Source organism: Rhea pennata, chromosome 4 (assembly GCF_028389875.1).
Source record: "Rhea pennata isolate bPtePen1 chromosome 4, bPtePen1.pri, whole genome shotgun sequence".
NCBI classification, from domain to species: domain Eukaryota; kingdom Metazoa; phylum Chordata; class Aves; order Rheiformes; family Rheidae; genus Rhea; species Rhea pennata.
The window spans coordinates 24,942,961-24,961,214 of NC_084666.1; the positions used below are offsets into that span (position 1 = coordinate 24,942,961).

Below are 18,254 nucleotides of genomic sequence, written 5' to 3' on the forward strand. Positions count from 1 at the left end.
TCTGTTAAATCAACAAAAAACAGACTGCTTATTTAAGAATAGAGTTTTAAAACAATTTTTCCTACTTGCTTAGTAACTGCCTCTCCTTCATTCAAGAAATATGCATACTTCTTTACTATTGCATACTGCAAGTCATTATAAAAGATGTTCTCAACTTGCAATAGAAGTTCTCAGCTTGGAACAGAAAAAGTGAATAATGAAAACTGTCCCCAGTATTTCATTACAAATAACCCACTCTGCTTTCTTGCATTTCAAAATTCAGTTCAAATTTAAGTTTAGAAAGATGAGCACTATTTTAAGCTCTAAATCACCTCCATCAAAGTAAGTTCAAGTGGAAAAGAATGTAAATTTGTTAGCCACTGAAACCTCTCCCTTAACTACTCCTATACTACTCTTGGTCAAAAAACATACTTTCTGTTCAGTAATTTACATTCTTGGACTTCACATGCTTGGAACCAGGCTAGTTTTAACTGCTTTACATTAAGAGTTGAACACACATACAAGGTGGGATGGAGGGACACAGAAGAGAAACAATAACAAAAACCCCCCACAACATACACCCACTGGCATGTATAGTTTTTCTTCATAGATCTCAAGTAAAGCTTAATTTATGTAGTCCATAGTATATTCATAGGCTGCACACACACCACACCACGCTATGGTATTGCCCTGCTTGGGAGCTCCAACTGTTAAAGCAGAAATGCAAGTTACCTCCAACTCCATTCCCTAGCAACTGTTATTCTGAAGAGAATGGCTTATGATTCACAGTGCTGCAGAAGCTGCTGAACCTCTTTCTTTTGGCCTGTGGTGAATTTCTCCTGCATACATGCAGGGTAAGTACTCCAGTATCCTAAAGGCATATACCATTAACTGTTCAGATCATTTTTAAACCTGATCCATACTGCAACCCCAGTGTCTAATTAAAAGATTCAGCAGCCAAAAGACCAAGCAAGCTGACTTTCCCCCCCAAAACAAGAGGAATGCCAATATCAGTTATATCCCTTTTGCTCTTGCAAGGGGATCTGCCTCCCCCTCAGCCATTTCGAAAGAAATGCAAACTAGATTCCACTATAGCGGAATCAGTAAGAGGAGATGCAGAAGTTGCATGAATTTGTAAGTTTACCCCCCCCTAATTTCCACCGATTTTGACTGGCTTCTGATGCTCCTCACACTTCTGATGCTGCCTTACACTTCGGTCATCTTGTTCCACAATGGTATTTGCCTGCAGTGCTGCAAGCTTGCTACTGAGCAAATCCCCACGCGGGAGCCGTGGATGCGTACAAAATCTGAAAGCATCTGGCTGGAGTACAGCAATTGCAGGCAATTTAACAAACAATATTGTTCCATATTACCTACCCAAATTATACACATTTCTCAAAAAAAAAAAAAAAAAAAAAAAAAAAACACTTCAGAGATCTGTCCTAAAGCTTAGGATAGTAAATTGTGTCTACATTTTAGCAAGTAATAGTACTTTTATTAGCAAAAAGGAAGTGGATCTTGTGCTCTTGGTTTAGCTATTGATACAGCATACTTTCTCATTGAATAAATACAGAAGGTATTATGTGACCAGTAACACAGCAATTCTCAAACATCCAAAGACTACTGTTATTCAGCCAGGAGGTTCCTGCCCCTTTCATTCTGAAACCTGTTCAGTCACCCCCCCCCTTTATCCTCCCCTCCATTTACAACCCCATGCAACAAACTGATCACAAACTGTGCCATTTCAAGGAATTTAATAGCACTGGCCAATTGGGAAAATTAGAACAAGTAGAAATAAAGTAATAGTAAAGGCAAAAGTATAAAGATAACATTGGAAGAATGCATTCCTGCTCATTACATGAGGTAGCAAGCTGACTAACTTATGGGGCTGAATTTGTATTTTTAAATCTCTTCTTAGGACCAGAGGATATTTTTTGCAGGTTGATTAGGAAACCTGCATTCAGTTCAAGTATTCAAGCAGAAAGAAAGGAAAAAATAAACACCAGATAGCTTTGAAGCCAGCATTTGCTTTCTACTTGGACTGATACTGAATTAATTTCAGGTAATTCTGCTTAAATTCAGTGTCCAAACAAACAGCAAGCAGAATGCTCCTCTGCCAAAGCTGATGGGTTACACTGCTGCAAGTGAGGAAAATTTGCCCCAGGAATCTGACTAAATCCATAATTTGTGTGCTGTATGTGGAATGTGGGCAAGACCATGAAGAATCAAAAGTGTTATCTGCCAGTGGATCAGTTTACAGACGCTAGTCCCCTGTCATTAACTACACAACAGATGTCTGCAGAATTATCTGGCCTCCCAAAACCAGAAGTCACTTTACATTTTAATAATGCCCATTGATCCCAGCCAAGATCAGGGCACTATTATTGCAGTCAATTCTCTATTTTAGGGCTCCACCCAAATCTTATCAAATTCATTTAGAACATATCTTCTGACTTCAGTGCTGGTTAGAGCAAACATTTAACAGGGCAAAAAGTTATCCCAGAGGTAAATTATAATCAGTGATACCAGCTAAGCTCTTGATCACTGTCCATAGCTGGACTGAAGTAAAAGAATTTTTTTAATTTCTTTTGCTTTCACAGCACTTAATCTCAAGCACAGTTTAGGAATGTTTCTGGAAGCAAAAATCCGCAGTTTGTAACTAATTTTCAATTAAACGTTGATTCATTATTAAAAACTGGTCTGTACCATCTCCAGTAACTGAAAAAAATTATAAAAATAGAGATTTGAAAGTAGACTGAATTCACATGTACCAGGTACCATTTCTAGTGTAAAAATGGTTTTCAGTTTATGAAAAAATATTTCCTTAAAAAAAGCATAGGCTTACAGTTAATATCACTAAGAAGGTTCACAGAAATTCCTCGGTATATTAAGAGTTACACTCTCGGTTTTTTTACAGGAGGGTCCTGCAGACTGAACTTAGGAATTTCACAAGAAGCAGCAAAAGGGATTCTTTTGGCTGACACCTTCTTCCCAATTGTTTCAATCTGAAAGAGAAGATACAGTTATCAAGCAAGTGTGGCAAGCTAACAGAATCATGTCAGGCTATTAGGGATCTATGAACTTAATCCAGGGTCATGACAGCTTTTAATAGATACTGGAAAGATATAAGCTGCAAAGCACAGACTGTACACCAACAGACTATTTTGGAAGTATGATTTTTCTTAAAAAAAAAAAAAAAAGACAACCACAGCCTCTTAGAGGCTCCTGCTTTACATGGTATTAAAATAGTAGCATCATCTTTGTAATTTGAACATTCATGTGGCTCAACTTCCATGGAACTACAGTATAAATATCATAAAAAGTTTCTGGGTATTCAGAAAATGAAGGTTTAGCCTCCTTTAAAAGTTTAAGATAAAGTAGGTAACAGGTAAGCATCTTTCTTCCTTAATGGAGGGAGTTGGTTTTTTCAAGAAAGTAGAATTTTGAAAGGCTAAAGGTAATCAACTCTATTTAGGAAAGTATGTATGAAGTTTGCATACAAACACAAGGTACTGCAAAATTCAAAGTGAGCCAAGCTCTTCCAATTCTTAAAATCAGGCTAATGTAAAAATCACTTAAGGGCAGAGCTTGCAGAGGCCAAACTGCCAACTACTGAAATAGTTCAGAGGCCCAGTTAAGTGAAGGGAGATATAGTTTTCTTCTTAAATTGGATGCAAAGCACCAGAAGACAACATATTTTATTTAAAACAATCCTAAAGAATAAATTCAACAAAAATCCAGTGAAAATTGATATTCTAGACAGGCACCCAAGTTATCTACCTAGTTGCATCAGCAGCTTCTAAAGAACATTGTATAAGTAGCCATGTCAGCTATATGTACTATATTTGCCCTTAAGTGCTGTGGTCACATGGTGCTGTTATTAACTATTAAAAGCTATTTACATTGTTTGTAAATAGAATCATGCAACAGCTGTGCTGTAGCTTAAGCAAAGAAAAAGAAGCAGAAGCGGAGGATGGGAAAGCTTATGACCATTATGCAAATAATCACTGTACTTAGGAGTACATAAACGGAAATAATTTAGCTGAAACATGCATCTGATTTAGCTTCTAGATTTTGCTCTAATTCATGTTTAAGAGGCTTGTACTAGGAGATTATTCTGAGATTAGCAATTTCAGTATTAGTCACACATTTTGTCTCTACTAGAAGTGCTAGACAGATGACTTTCCCCAGACATGTTTACACTGTTGAATGTTGATAGAATATTCTGATGTAGCTTGGATTTTAACAGAGCATCACCTCACAGAACAGGAAGGTACTGGATGAAAGCAGAAGAACTAAGAACAGATGTTTTACATTTAAAGCCTCACTTTAAAAGAAGGGTTCTCTCTTCTAACTCAATCATTCCAGCAGGCAAAAGTGAAAAAGAACAGGAGTGGGGGGAAGGGGAGAAACAAACATACAAAACAGCCAAGAAGAAATCCAGATCGTTACCTGGAAACCAATGACTTGTAGCTCATTATGAAGATCATCAAGAACTCTCCTGCCATCAAAAATGAATGCAGGCTTCAGCATCTTCTTGTGAATACGCTCATAATCTAGCTCCTTTAGAGGGCAAATGGAGTAGAGAATAAATTAACACGTTCTCTTTGAATCTTTAAACTGAACTGAAAACGACAATTTTTACCTTAAACATATCCCATTCAGTGCAGATTACAAGGGCATGAGCTCCATCACAGGCTTCATATGGATCTTTACTTACAGTAACCAGTCGAGACACTGCAATAGAAGGAAAAGGTTTCATTCTGCACAGGGCTTAGTGTCTACCTGGCACACTCCTGGCAAGACAATGTCCTTCCTTGCTCTGCCCAAACAAGGAGTTCCAGGTCACTCACCTAGAGTTGTTTTCAGTCAAGACATTTGTCACTTAAAAAAAATAAATAAATAATGATAGCAGCTGATACCTGGCATCTGAATAAAGTCAGGGCTCTTAAGTGCTCAAAATAAAGCATTCTGATTTAAACAGTTAAGAGGATCTCTAGAATTGGAAGTTGCTATCAAATATTCAAATGCCAGCTGTCATAAAGGTCATTGCTTATACGACAGCAGCACACTAAAAAAAAAAAAAAAAATACATGTGACTCAGTGCATACATCAAGGGCTGCCTTCATCCCTTGACTGCCTCAGTATCTGCCTGGAGACCATTCTTCCATCCCCCTCTAATTCAAGAGCCCCTTGTAAGCATTCCAGCCTCTAACAGCTACTACTGTTCTTCACCCCCCTTGCATGTCAAATAATCCATGTCCTTCACTCCAACTGCATCTGCCATACCACATCCATTTGGAAGGTTTGAGTATCATCTCCTCCCAGTCCGTAGCCAGTTTTCCCTCATTCTCTCCCCACTTGGAGACAGGTCATCTATTCTTCTCCCCATCTGTAAATCATCTCCCTTCTTCCCCTACCTAACAGGGAGAAGGAATGAAGAGCCAAAACACCCCCCACCACCCCAAAATCCCTAGTCATAGACAACTATTTTAAGTTTTCTTGAATTGAAGAGCAGAAATCAAGTGGGAGATGACATGGGGAGGCCAGGAGAGGAAACTAAGCATTCCACAGTGAATATCAGAATTATTTTGTGACTTCTACTCTGAAGAGGCAAGACAGAACTACAGCAAGACAAGGCTCTGGTCAGGAAGAAAGAGAGTAACACCAGTCCCTTCTATTGCTGGAAGCTTTGTTCTTTCTTCTCATTACACAGAGAAAATTCTTTGCATACATTTGAATGAATATTTGTTAACAACACCACACACACTGGTAGAGTTAGCATTTATCCATAAAATGCTAAGCTGAGAAGGGGAAGTTTACAGTAATCCTCTAAATTATGGCAGATCTCTGCATTAATAAATGTAACCATCAGCACATCACTGCCATGGTGAAAGTTAATTTCTAGTATTTAACCAATTCTTAAAATGTGCAAGGCCTGGGGCAGGTGGGGGGATTGTTTGTTTTTTCCTCCTCCCTCTTCCAGGAAAAATACTTCTCATGAGCATTCCTACCTTGATTATCTTCTGAGACACCAGGATGTGAAAGATCCAAGATGATTTGTTCTTTAGGTACTTTAGGATCATAAATATGGAGTTTTGCTCCTTCATCCATTAAATACTTGCTAATGTAGATACTGGAAGACTCTCTAGGGAAGTGAATCAACCAGTTTAAGAATCAGATGGTTTGTTCTAAACAATGAAAGTCTTCAAGTGTCATGAAAAGACACTATGAGATATGTTTAAAGTACAGCCAATATAAAAGCTCTAGCATTACATATTTGAGTGGTAATCCATGACAGCAAAATAAGTCTTGAGAGAGGTCAAGAAGGGTAACGTAAAAAACAAATTTACATCTCTTTCACTGAATCATGTATAAGACAGACATTAAGTGCTAGGATTCTGATTGAGCATAATTAACAAGGTATCATGCCCGTGAGCAAACCCTACAAACTCCAGTCAAAGAAAACTATCAAATTCATCCTTTATAGGAAAGCAATAGAATAGCTGCTTTTGGGAAACAGGCTGAAGTACTGCTACTGACTCTCACTTGGCAAAGACAAAAACGTTTACATGCTTCACTGTAGAGGAAAAGGACTCTGTTCAAAAGCCAGCTTAGTTTATGCAAGTAATAAGGACCAGATGCAAGAGATTATCATTAGGTTTAAAGAGATAAAGAATAAATTCCCTCCCTTACTTGAGGGAGGAAAAAAAACAAAAAAAAAAAACACACACACACTTGTTACAAATCAATTTTGTCACCAGAAGTTTAGGACCGCTTATCTCATCTGTTTTCATCAACACAATTGAATGGGCATGTTTAACTGCACAGCTGGTGATAAACATAGGGCAGCCACATTAACAAATAGAATTTGCTCTTACCTTGTGTCTCCAGTATCCTTTTTGAATGCAAACCCTAAAATAGCAATCTTCTTATCAGTGACAGTATTGAACAAGCTGTCAATAATACGAGAAGCAAATCTTCTTCTCTGATAGTCATTCATGTCTATTACCTGAAACCAAATAAGACATGACTGTTTGGAAGAGAACTATTTTCAACTAAGTTGATCATATTAGCAATCACTGAGTAAACACTCTTATCAGAAGCATCATTTTAACACAGAAGTTCAAGCCAAGCTAGTCAGATGCAAGTTTAATATTACAGAGACTGTGGAAGAAACAGATATCCTTACTCAGCACTACATAAGTAATTCAAATATAAGTTTAGTTAATTCATAGGTTTTTTAGTTGGACCCGTTTCAATCAATGACTGCAGAGTCTGTTCACATGCATGCTTTCTCACTTTATCTAGTTCAAAGACTAGAGGGTTCTTTTGGTTTTGATTAAGAACTAACACCCCCCTCCCCTTCCAAAAACAAATTATACACATACACAGCAACCACACGCAACAAGTTGTACTCCAGGCAGAAGCATGGAAAGCAGTTCCAGTGTTACATAGGTCTCTAAAAAAATGGTAACTTTGGGGTACTTAAATGTCACAAGGACATCTCATCACTAGACTGACATTTCTCTACCTGCTATTGCTGGACAGCTGTCAGGTTTTGTAATACCCGTTATAACAGATTTCAGCGCACAAAAGTAGTGTGGTAAGTGAGGCACTTAAATCTTTTGTTGGTAACATATGGGAGTTACAGTCAGCCTGATTGTTCTGAAGCTTTCCTCCCAGTCTGTTTCATACTTTGATCTCCAACCCTTACCAGGGGTCACACCTCCAGACCACTGCTATATGAGGGAAGGTAGGTTCTCCCAACTAGTCAAGGTTTCCCATAGCCTGGATCCCTCTTGATTTTGAACAGATTTCAGCCCAAAGCAAGACTTAGCAGTGGCTTGTAGAACACGAGATACAAACAATACAGAAAAAGGGTACCTGGGAACCAAGTTTGAGGAAGACAGACAAAAGCAGTGAGATTTGTGCCCTCCCAGAGTAGGGGAACATAGTGGGTCTGGCTGACAGGAGGAGGATTCATGTCTTCCCGCAGCTCTTTTTTCCTTTAGGCATGCCCTAACCCTGTCCTATCTAAAGGCCAGACACAACAGAAGTTAGGTTTCTGGAGCCACTGACTGGCATATCTTCCAGATTCACAGCCCTGTCTTCAGACTGCAGTCTCCCATGTGCACGCACTGGGATGGGATGAAGCTGCTGACAGTGCAGCACTCAAGCCACAAAGGAGAAGGTGTTTACATTGCTGCTTATACAGGTGCACGTGTGACCTGACCATGCGGGCTGCAGCAGGCAGATATAGTGCATTGCTGAGGAAGCAGAAGGTGCAGGTAGAGGGCTGCATTACACAAACATGACACCCAATACTAATTCAGTACCATTTTTACCATCTGAACTGTCCACGGGCTAATAAGCTGTAATTCTTTAGGCAAAATTAGATAGCATTAAAGCATTTTTATATGATTTAAATTAGTTTGTTTACATCAGCAAAAGCCTGAAGAGCTGATTTGTTAGGGGAGGAAAAAACCACCACACCCATAAATCCTAAGTATTTCTAAGCCTCTGTGTTGCCAGGATACCAACTGGATTGCATTGAGGAGCATCCTTCTGATCTCAAAGAACAGAGCCAAACCAATTTATCCTTTGTCCCTTTTAACAGAATATTATTTTTCACTATTCATCATATTACACAGCAAACAGTTAGTTTTTGCAGCTCCTGCTGCTCTTTGCTCTAGGAATTGCCTGTTGTCTGCTTAATATATATATATATATATATTTTTTTTTTTTTTTTTTTTTTTTTTTTTTACAAAGTGAAAACAGCAGTTCTTAGAGAAGATATTAGAACCTTGGGTTCCTTCTCTTTCCCTCCCTGTCCATGCATCAAGGCCCATATGTTCAACTAAACCCCTTCTGAATGCACGTACAGAGAGCTCCCAGCTTCACTGGATAGGATTGCAAGTGTGTCTACCATGGACTAGTTTATCCTGATGAAGAGCATTCTAGAAGATGGTAACGGTATGAACCTCTTCAGATTGAGGAAAGTATGAAACCCATGTCTTCCTTGTCCAAAGCAATTATTGATTTAACTGTTAGAGCTACAAGCACGTACCAGGCTGCTGACTAGGCCCTGGCCTGAGGTTAATGCTAATTGAACAGCATTTAGAAATCTACTGGACATGATGTAAGATATTATCTGTGATGCCCAGCAATTAAGAAGCTGACAAAAGGGAGGGATGGCTAATCTCATGAGTGCTTAAAGGAGAGATATGAGAACTGCCCATACTTAGATAATTGGAGGGGAATATTGGGGACCTTTTGAGGAGTCAACAGCACCTAGGTAACCATATCAATAGTACCATGCAAGAGCAAGATTACCTGACTAATGTTATAAAAAATACCAAATTTGAGCATGCATATGGCTCAAAATGAGCATGTGGCTAAACTGGGACCAGCGGTGGAAAAGTAATTCTGAGTGGACTGTTTATTTGGCAGGAGACTAGGTCAGAGAAAAGGAGAGAAAGGACAGTCAAAAGGAAATTCTAGAAATGGGAAAATGGATAAGGTAGGCAAATCATGTGATCAGTGCTATCTGAGAGCACCTGCCAGGCAGTCTGGTACCTGTTCACCACAGCCTCAGTTAGGACAAAAAACCAAAGCAGCTGTTCTCACCATACCATGTATATATCAAAGGAGCTTCCTCAGTGAAGAGGACTGGGGAAGAGAGGGTGAGGTACTTCCACTAGCTAGTATGGTAGCACCTGCCAATACAGATGGACCAACCCAGTATCTCTCGGCCGGGCACAGACACAAGAGATCCACACCTTCCTAATCATTTCTAATATTAACTAGGCAACAGCAGCAGCCACACCAATTCAAGAAGAATAGCAAGTTCTGCTGAATTTTTAGAAGATGAGCTATAAGAGTAGACACTCAAGAGAAGATCAATTTAAAGTGCAGAGACAACGCTTAAGTGAAAGGCAGGAGTCCAGTCAGGCCAATCTCTGAACTTCAGATTTTCTACACCATTACTCCTAGGCAACTTCTCAATCCAATTGTTGTTTTGATTGTCTTTCTTCAGTTCATCTCCCCCAGATAAGAAGTCTAAGCACTCATAAGTTTCAAACAGTCATGTTGGGCTGAGGCCTCTAAAATGTAAACACTGTCAACATTAAGGCATTCAATCAGTAACAATAACACACAGAATTCACACAATGCTTGAAAGCTGCACACTGAAGAAATACCTACATGTCACAAAATAATAGTGATGAACTCATACCTGTTGCCAATAGCGGGCTACTTCAGGTAAGTTCAATGCCTCACAAAGATACACTAAATTCAAAACATCCTTCTGAAAACAGCTACCTCCAAACCCTGAAAGGGGGAAAAAAAGTTTTTAACCTATGGCTTGCACCAAAAAGATATTATTCTACTAATCAAATCTTTGGCATCAATTCATTTGGCAGTTACTTCTACAGCATTACAGTTCTTAGGATAATTTGTTGCTATTCTTCGCAGCAAATGAAGGACTTCAGCAGCTTCTAAAGTCTGACTCCTAGATCTACTTATTTTGTAGATTACCAAAGCCCGAAAATCCTTTCCCAAATCCCTCTGAAGTCAATGGAAATTTTAATCAAATTTCAAGTGAAGATGTGATAAGACAACCCCTGGATTTTTATTTGTAGAAAAGGGCAGACAAACTCCTGAGTTTGCTCTTCTCCCATCCAGAGGTTCAGATGAATAAATATCATCTTAAATAAGTAGGTAAGTCTTCTGCTTGTTCTTCAAAATGGCCATCATAATCAAGAGCCACAGAACACCACTGCCAATTAAGGGACAACTGAGATAGTTAGTAGAAGGATCCTCATCTTCTAGAGCTCTACTCAGAGTCCCAGAGCTCTACTCAGAGTCCCAGAGACAACACACTATGTGGAAGATTATAACCACCTAAAAGGTATTTGCAAAACATATTTACTATCTGCCTTTCTCTGTTCCAGAAACTTGCAAAAGATTACATTCAGTAGGGCAATTAAAAAGCACCACACAAACTTTCTTTTTCTAGCATCATTAATGTGGCCATGTAGATAGGCTAGTCTTCTTCCATAAAACTGAAGGATTTTTACAGTGATCAACACTTCTATCACATCTTGTTCTCTGGTATCAAAATCTGAACTGAATTAAAGCATGCATTCTTAGTTCTCATGCTTCAGACTGTCAGAGTCTAGTGCAATCTCATCTTGGAAATAAGAGAAAAATGGTTTTATACTACTATTCTACAGTAATACTTTCATACTCTCATGCTTCAAAAGATTAAGTTATCACAGCACTTTTGTAACACTGCTAGTATACCTACTGTGCTATTAGGCAAAAGCCTGGAAGGAAAAATATTTCATTTACCAACACTGGCTTTGAGAAATTTATTTCCAATTCTTTGGTCTGTTCCAATCGCTCTTGCCACTTCTTCAACATCTGCTCCTGTAGCTTCACACAGAGCACTGATTGAGTTAATGCTGCTGATTCGTTGGGCAAGAAAAGCATTAGCTGCCTGTAAATAAGAAACAGTACAGAGAACTTAGCTCTTCTGGAAGCCAAGGTATCCTACACAAGTACAGAATTAGTACCAAAAGTAGTATTACTTTAATATCTACATATCTCTGTTGATGAGAACAGCAGAAAATGGTCACTATATATGTAGCTTAATATATAAGTATCAGTTAATGAGTTCTAAGCAAAATGATGTAATACTTAGTCATACTAACCAGTTTAGAAAGCTCTGACGACCAGGTGTTGGTTGTGAGAATTTTTTCTTTGGGTACCCAGTGCTCATACACAGCGCACAGAGCACGGACCGCTTTCTGTCCCTCTGGAGAATCATCTCCACCAATAAGCACTCTGTCTGGGTTCTTCAGGTCCTTGATTGCTGTCCCTTCCGCGAGGAACTCTGGATTGGACAACACCTGCAAGCAAAAAAATAGAGTTTGAAATAAAGATTAAAAAAAGGTAAAAGCAAAGAGTAAGATCATCATCTAAATTCACAACTCAGATTATGTTTACCTGCAAATCCAAGTTTGGCTTAGTATTAGCATCAAATATTCGACGAATGCTCTCTGCAGCACGTACTGGGACTGTGCTCTTCTCAGTGACAATTTTATAGCCATTTGAGTTTTGTACAATCCTTCTAGCACATGCTTCAATGTATTTCAGATCAGCCGCCCGGCCTTTTCCCATCCCGTAAGTCTTTGTTGGAGTGTTAACCTAGTTACAAACACACAGGAGGGTGGGGGGAAGTGACACTTATCACACAGGAACTACCGAAATGCTGAAATTGTTAGGAGTGACAGACATTTTGCTTCTCGGAGGCCAGCTTAGTTGTACACCACAATTACCCTAGTTACCATATCAGACAAACAGCCATTAGATTTGTCAATTACCCATTGTGTCTTCTAAAGAAAGCTCACTAGACTCTGTTCATCAAACAGGATTTAAACAGGAGTAATTCATAGCAGCTCCACAGGCTTCTGTAAAACTTAGTGTTTATTCTGGAGACAACAATAATTTCTTCATGGCCACAGACAACCACCTCTTGTTTCTTTTCCCATGTTAGAAATATAAAAAGTTCACTTCAGAAAAATCTTGCAACTAGTAAGGCAACTATATTTAAATCCATTTGGCAGTGAAAGCTAAGCATAGAGCTGCTGGATATTGCTAATACTGAAGAACACACAAAAAGGCACCATGAGCAAAAACATGTCATTTAGATTAATACAGAGGATCCTTTTCATTACAAGCTTAAAACAGAAACAGCAACAACATATAAAACAGTACATCTTACAAATAATTTTAAAAAGTAGCCAAGGGCAGGAATCCAGGTTGCAATATACAGGCTGCATCAGTGGCAGTTATTTTAGACTTAAAAGGAAAAAAACAAAAGATAGGAGAGCTCTATACTGAGGTGCTCTCACAGAGGAGTGGATCTCAAGAAAAGAACATTTAAGAAACAAGAAAACAACTGAGCTGTGGTCTATGAAGTTGAATATTAATCAGTTCTTTTGGACTCTGTATTAGGAGTAGCCTTTTATATTACAAAAGGCCATATGGTTTATAATTGAATGGTGCCTTCCTGGTGCCAGCAGCCTCCCAAAGGATATCAAAAAAAGATCCTATCTTCCATTAATACACTGGGTTTTTAAAACTTAAGAACTAAGTCATCTTTGTAACCCAGCATATAACGCATGATTTTTGCATCCTAGTCTAGGAATGGTATCACCTAGTCACCCAGTACAGATAAATCTATATATGTCCTATGAACTTCAGTAGGACACTACAATAATGAATCTGCACTACAATCTTGCTCCCCATACACCCTTCCATAGCTAAACATCCACACTGTCACTTTGACTTGGAGCCACCCAATGGTTTATTAAATACTCTACTGGCTTAAAGAAACAAAATAACTGCAGAACTAAAATAAAATAGGAAGCTTACTTAATACTTTCCCCACAGTATACTAGAGGAAATCTGACACAATTACATCACCAAATGAACAGACAAAACAAAGGCCTCTTCCTAACATAAGGATATTCACCACATTGGTTTGTTAGGAAAACACCACCCCTCCTCCTCCTCAAAAGGGGAAAACAAACAAACAAAAACACCCAGAAAAAGCAAAACACAACCAACCTTCTCCCCCCTCCCTCCGAACTTACAGAAATAAATACAAGATCGGCTTCTCTAATGGCATCATCAATACTGGTAGAAAAGAAGAGATTTCTTCCTCGACAGGATTCTACCACTTCTTTCAACCCTGGCTGAAAGAGCAAAAAGAAAAGTACTTAAGGTTAACGTAGTTAGAAGAGGTGGCAAAGTGCACACCAAAATAGACAGCATGTCATTTCAGATACAGATTTTAGTGCTTAGTATGACACACTTAAACCCTTCAGATGTAAAATAAAACTTCTGTAGATTTACTGGGGGGAGAGGGTAAAAGGGCTAGAAGTAAAAGTTCTTATTCAAAACAGACTCCAAACACAGCTTCTAAGTCTTTGTCAGTTATGTTGAGTTGCTGTTTGCACATCAGATTTTAAGCTCCACTTACTGACAGGCTTATGTGCATATTTAATTCTATTACCACGAGCAACAATTAAAGGAATCTACATCACTCTACAGGTAGTTCTTAGGACACAAAAATTAAGACTTTGTTCTTCGCTACAACAAAAAGAGGTGATTCCAGCCCCTTTCTCTATATACTCCTACCATCTTCCTAACCTGTAAAAAAAATCTTCCACCAAATTAACAAGTTGATCTGACTTGGATTTCAGTATAAGACAGACAGCACAAAGGAAAGGAATTAAAAAAAAAATCCCTTTTTTGGTAACCACCCGTGTCTGGAACAGGTTAGGTGTATCATGGAACCACACCTACCGTGGGCAGAATCACTGTCACCCTTTGATGAGATACTGTCCAGAGACACATTGTGCAGAGCCCATTCCCTTCTTTAACAACCCCTACTCAGGCAAGAATGATAAAAAGCCACGTGCACACGAGCAATTCTGTATTAGAGTCATCTTCGTAGATGATTCCAGTTGCCAGAGACAAAAAAAAAAAAAAAAGAAAAAGCTTTATTTGTTTGAAAATAAAAGTTGTGCCCTGTAGCCTAGTAATCAAAGCTCCAACATACAAAACGCCTACCACGACATGAGACACCTGAGTAAGTGCCAAAAAGGCAAAGGTTCACTGGAGGAAAGAAAGAAGCAGAAGCTTTCTGTAGGTGAGACATTTTTGCTGTCTCACTTTATTTTCATTTTAGTTACGACATTTGATATAAAGGTCAATAGAGGTAGAATAACATACGCTACAATCCATCCAAACATGCCAACAATGGTTTTATTAGGAGATAGATAAAAAGGTAGGTCATTAGAGAGCAAAAGAATATCCTTGTCCTTCCTGACACTGGCAAGAGAAAAAACAAACAAAAATACAGAATCCCTCAGCATGCTGTGGCTGAAATTTGCAAACATCTGAACTCACTCTTGGCAGTTTCTGTACATTCTTTGTAAGCAAAAGACACTATACCAGGAAACAAATTTTTGGGGTTTTCTTAACGCATCAAAACTAGCTCTACTTTTAACTTGCTCAACCTAAGTATTAATACAAAACAAAGTTCTTACCCTCGTGAACTTTATTCATTTCTCACCTGCTAATCTGTGCATTATAAAGCTTTTCCTTTTAAAAATTAGGGCAAAGGAGATCCGCTAGTCTTAGAGAAGTCACATGTTACAGGTTTGGATTTTAGGGAACTTTAGAAAACTACGGGGTGTTACAACACAAACAGGTTCCAGAAGACTTATTCTAGCAAAACTGTAACTGTCAATATCAAGCAACCTGCCTTGCTTTGAGGACTCCAAGTGAAAACAATTTTTCATCCCCACTGAGGAAGAGAACTTAGATCTACAGCAGAGTCTTTCCGTGACAACAGTACCCCATAAAAGAGGGCAGCTATTCTTTAAGGGTGACAAGCTAAAAAAAGTATCAAGAGAGGTACAGAAAATGCTGACTTATCTTCAGAATAAAGTGCTTCTATTAAAAAAAAAAAAAAAAAAAAAAGCATACTTTAAAAAATTATTTTAGTCTGGCTTAGTTTTTCCTGCTTGGAGGTTTTCAGCGCATGCGAATCAGAACATCACACAGCGCTGTGCCACAGCCTAGCAGACAATTTAACGGTAACAGGGCCCCTCGCTCAGTCACAGGTATCGGGATCCTGCAAGAAAACCAGCACAGCTCACTAGACGAAGCCACGCTGACGCGGCTACGCCTTTCCCACGCGGGGCGCAGGCAGCCCCGCGCCGGGCCCCGCCGCGGGGGCCCCTCCGGAGCCGGCCCGGGGCGCAGGCAGCCCCGCGCCGGGCCCCGCCGCGGGGGCCCCTCCGGAGCCGGCCCGGGGCGCAGGCAGCCCCGCGCCGGGCCCCGCCGCGGGGGCCCCTCCGGAGCCGGCCCGGGGCGCGGCGGCGGCTGCCGCAGGACGCGCCTCGGGGGCGCCGCCGCGCCACGTGCGAACGCCTCGCGGCGGGACCCGGCGACGGCCGCGCCTGCTGGGAGCGAAGGGCAACGGGGGGGAGAAGAAAAGCGAGAGAAACAAAGCACAGATCCACCTCGTAAATCGGAAGCGTGTCCGAATTCCAGGCGTCGATTCTCGCCTCGTTGACGTCGACGACGGTGACCTGGATGCCGGGGCACATCTGCGCGATAACGCTGCACGTCGGGCCCCCGACGTAGCCGGCGCCGATGCAGCAGATCTTCCTGATCTCGAACATGACGGCGCTGGAAGGGCGGGGAAGAGCCGCGCTGCGGACAAAGCCGGGAGGGGGGAACCGCCGCCGCTGCCCCGCAGGCCGCCGCGGAGCGCGGGCCGCGGGCGGGACTGCACCGGCGCCGCCGCCGCGAGCCGGCCGGGACGATGCTCCGCAGCTCAGGATAAGGCGCGGCGCGCGGCGCGGCCGCTATTTAAGGGGCCGCGGCGGGGCCGAGGCGGCCGCTGCATGGCCGGGAAGTGGCGCGGGCGCCGGCCCGGCCCCGGCCGCGGCGCGGCTCCTCCCTCCGCCCGCGGCGCGGGCAGGGGGCGCAGCCCGCGGGGGCGGGGCGCAGCCCGCGGGGGCGGGGCGCGGCGCGGGGCCCTCCGCGCCGCCGGCCAATAGGCGCCGGCCAGCTCCGCGGCGCCCCGCCCCTTTCCCCGCCCCGCCGCGGCCAGGGGCCGCCGGGCGCCCGGGCGCAGCTGGCGCGGCGCGGCGCGGCCTGTGGCGGCGGCGGCCGGTGCCCGGCGGCGGCTGGAGCCCCCTCGCCTCGCTGTGGGGGAGCGGGCCGGGGGGCGCCGTGGCCGCGGAGCTGGCGCCTGTTAGTTTACCTACAGGCCTCGCGTATTACCCTTGCCTTTTGCACAGACGTGCTGTGTTACCGGCCTTGCTCGTCGGACTGCGGGAGCGGGAGGGTTTCCGAAACCTCCGTTCCGCCTGCGCCGAACCTCCGGGACGTGCAGAAGCTGCTCTGCTGCTGCATCCGCAGCACTGCGGTCATTTATGCTCTTTGACAGAGTACAAATTCAGTGTTAAACATTGCCAAATTAGGTAACTCGTGTGCTTGTTAATGCTGCTTTGTTCTCATACGGCATTTTCATCAATTAAAGGTGTTAAAAAGAGAGTGTCCCGGCTGTCGGCGTTGTCATACTCTCATTGTCTCTATCTTTTACTTGTAGTTGATAAAAGGCTCTGAGGGACGAGATATTTCCATACAAGAATCTCTTCCTGCCGGAGTAAGGCTTTTCCTTCTCACTCACTGTTCCTTCTGGAAAGATATAGTAAAGATGTGTGTTTCTACCAAAAGAACCTACTCAAGTTTGCGGTCTCAGTCGCCGATCCCAGCCGAGCCGGCGTGGATAGCCAAGGCGCTCCCGGACAGAGGCGCGGAGTTCGCCTCGTTTATGCCGGAGTTAAGGAATGCCTTGTCTCATCGCTCGGCTTGAACGCACCCTTTTCCCGAGGAAGACGAAGCCCGGGCAAGGCAGCCCCGGCTGACGGACTGCCCGGTCGCGCTCCCCTTCCAGGATACGGCCCCTGCGTTCCCGTCTGCAGAACTGCCCGCCCCTCCGGGAAGAGGGGGCAGCGCGGCTTTGGTTTCCCCTACAGCCTCCGCTCCGCTGGTTAGGACACGGCCCGGGGGTGGAGGATGGGGACTGGGAGCCATTTGTGTGGAAAGGGCATGGAGCTTGGGTCTCACGCTTCTCTACTGCACAGTCTGACTTCTAAATTATTGGTTGTTCTTTATTTTTTTCACCTCAGGCAGACCTATCATTTACCAATAAGTACCATATTTTGCAACACTGCACAGAGGCAATAAAAGTTCTGTAAAGCTTCAGGGCACAGCTTTGGACCCTCTGAAACACCCTGCTTGGGAAAAACAGCTCTAGGTCAGGACAAAACAGGTGAGGCAAGCCCACTGCTGGCCACATTTTAAATTAAAAGTGCAAATTCTGCTTTATTTTTTAAAGGCCCACTCAGTGTAGGCTGTGAATCTTTTTGCAGTGAGGAGTCAATAACCTAAATAACACGAGGAATGGGATTTCAGGTGTATCTTTTTCTTCGGAATCACCTTTTGACTAGATTAGTGGCTCCCTGCTCAGCGTATTGGCCAATCTGGACCTCATGCTGAGATACCACGCCTTTCCTTCTTACTCCATGTATTTAACTTGGAAGTGAGGTAAAACAAAGTTTTGCCACACTCATGTCCTGTGACAACACAAACTTGACAATCATTCCTTCAGCTTAGCA

At 42.2% G+C, this 18,254-nt stretch overlaps 1 protein-coding gene across 2 annotated transcripts; it reads right to left on the bottom strand.

Annotated features, from left to right (window-relative positions):
* Positions 1–1,452: 1,452 nt before the first annotated feature.
* On the bottom strand, positions 1,453–16,380 carry UGDH (UDP-glucose 6-dehydrogenase). 2 transcript variants are annotated; one of them, XM_062575465.1, is made up of 12 exons: positions 16,086–16,157; positions 14,359–14,501; positions 13,644–13,745; positions 11,992–12,192; positions 11,697–11,894; positions 11,335–11,482; positions 10,217–10,311; positions 6,861–6,991; positions 5,994–6,127; positions 4,625–4,716; positions 4,432–4,542; positions 1,453–2,984 (listed from the first exon to the last, which is right to left on the bottom strand). In XM_062575465.1, exons 2-12 carry the CDS (start codon positions 14,407–14,409, stop codon positions 2,874–2,876), a joined length of 1,374 nt encoding a protein of 457 aa, XP_062431449.1. In that variant the 5' UTR covers positions 14,410–14,501; positions 16,086–16,157; the 3' UTR covers positions 1,453–2,873. The 2 variants fall into 2 exon arrangements, with proteins under 2 accessions (XP_062431449.1, XP_062431448.1); XM_062575464.1 differs by lacking the exon at positions 14,359–14,501 and having other exon boundaries at positions 16,086–16,380.
* Between the last annotated feature and the right edge of the window lie 1,874 nt (positions 16,381–18,254).

Coding starts and splice junctions, on each gene's coding strand:
- UGDH (XM_062575464.1), bottom strand. CDS start 16,247: ATGTTCGAGATCAGGAAGATCTGCTGCATCGGCGCCGGCTACGTCGGG. Junction 11,895..11,991: donor AGCCAAACTTGGATTTGCAG/GTAAACATAATC, acceptor TTTTGCTTGCAG/GTGTTGTCCAATCCAGAGTT. Junction 4,717..5,993: donor TGTCTCAGAAGATAATCAAG/GTAGGAATGCTC, acceptor CTTCTATTGCAG/TGTCTCGACTGGTTACTGTA.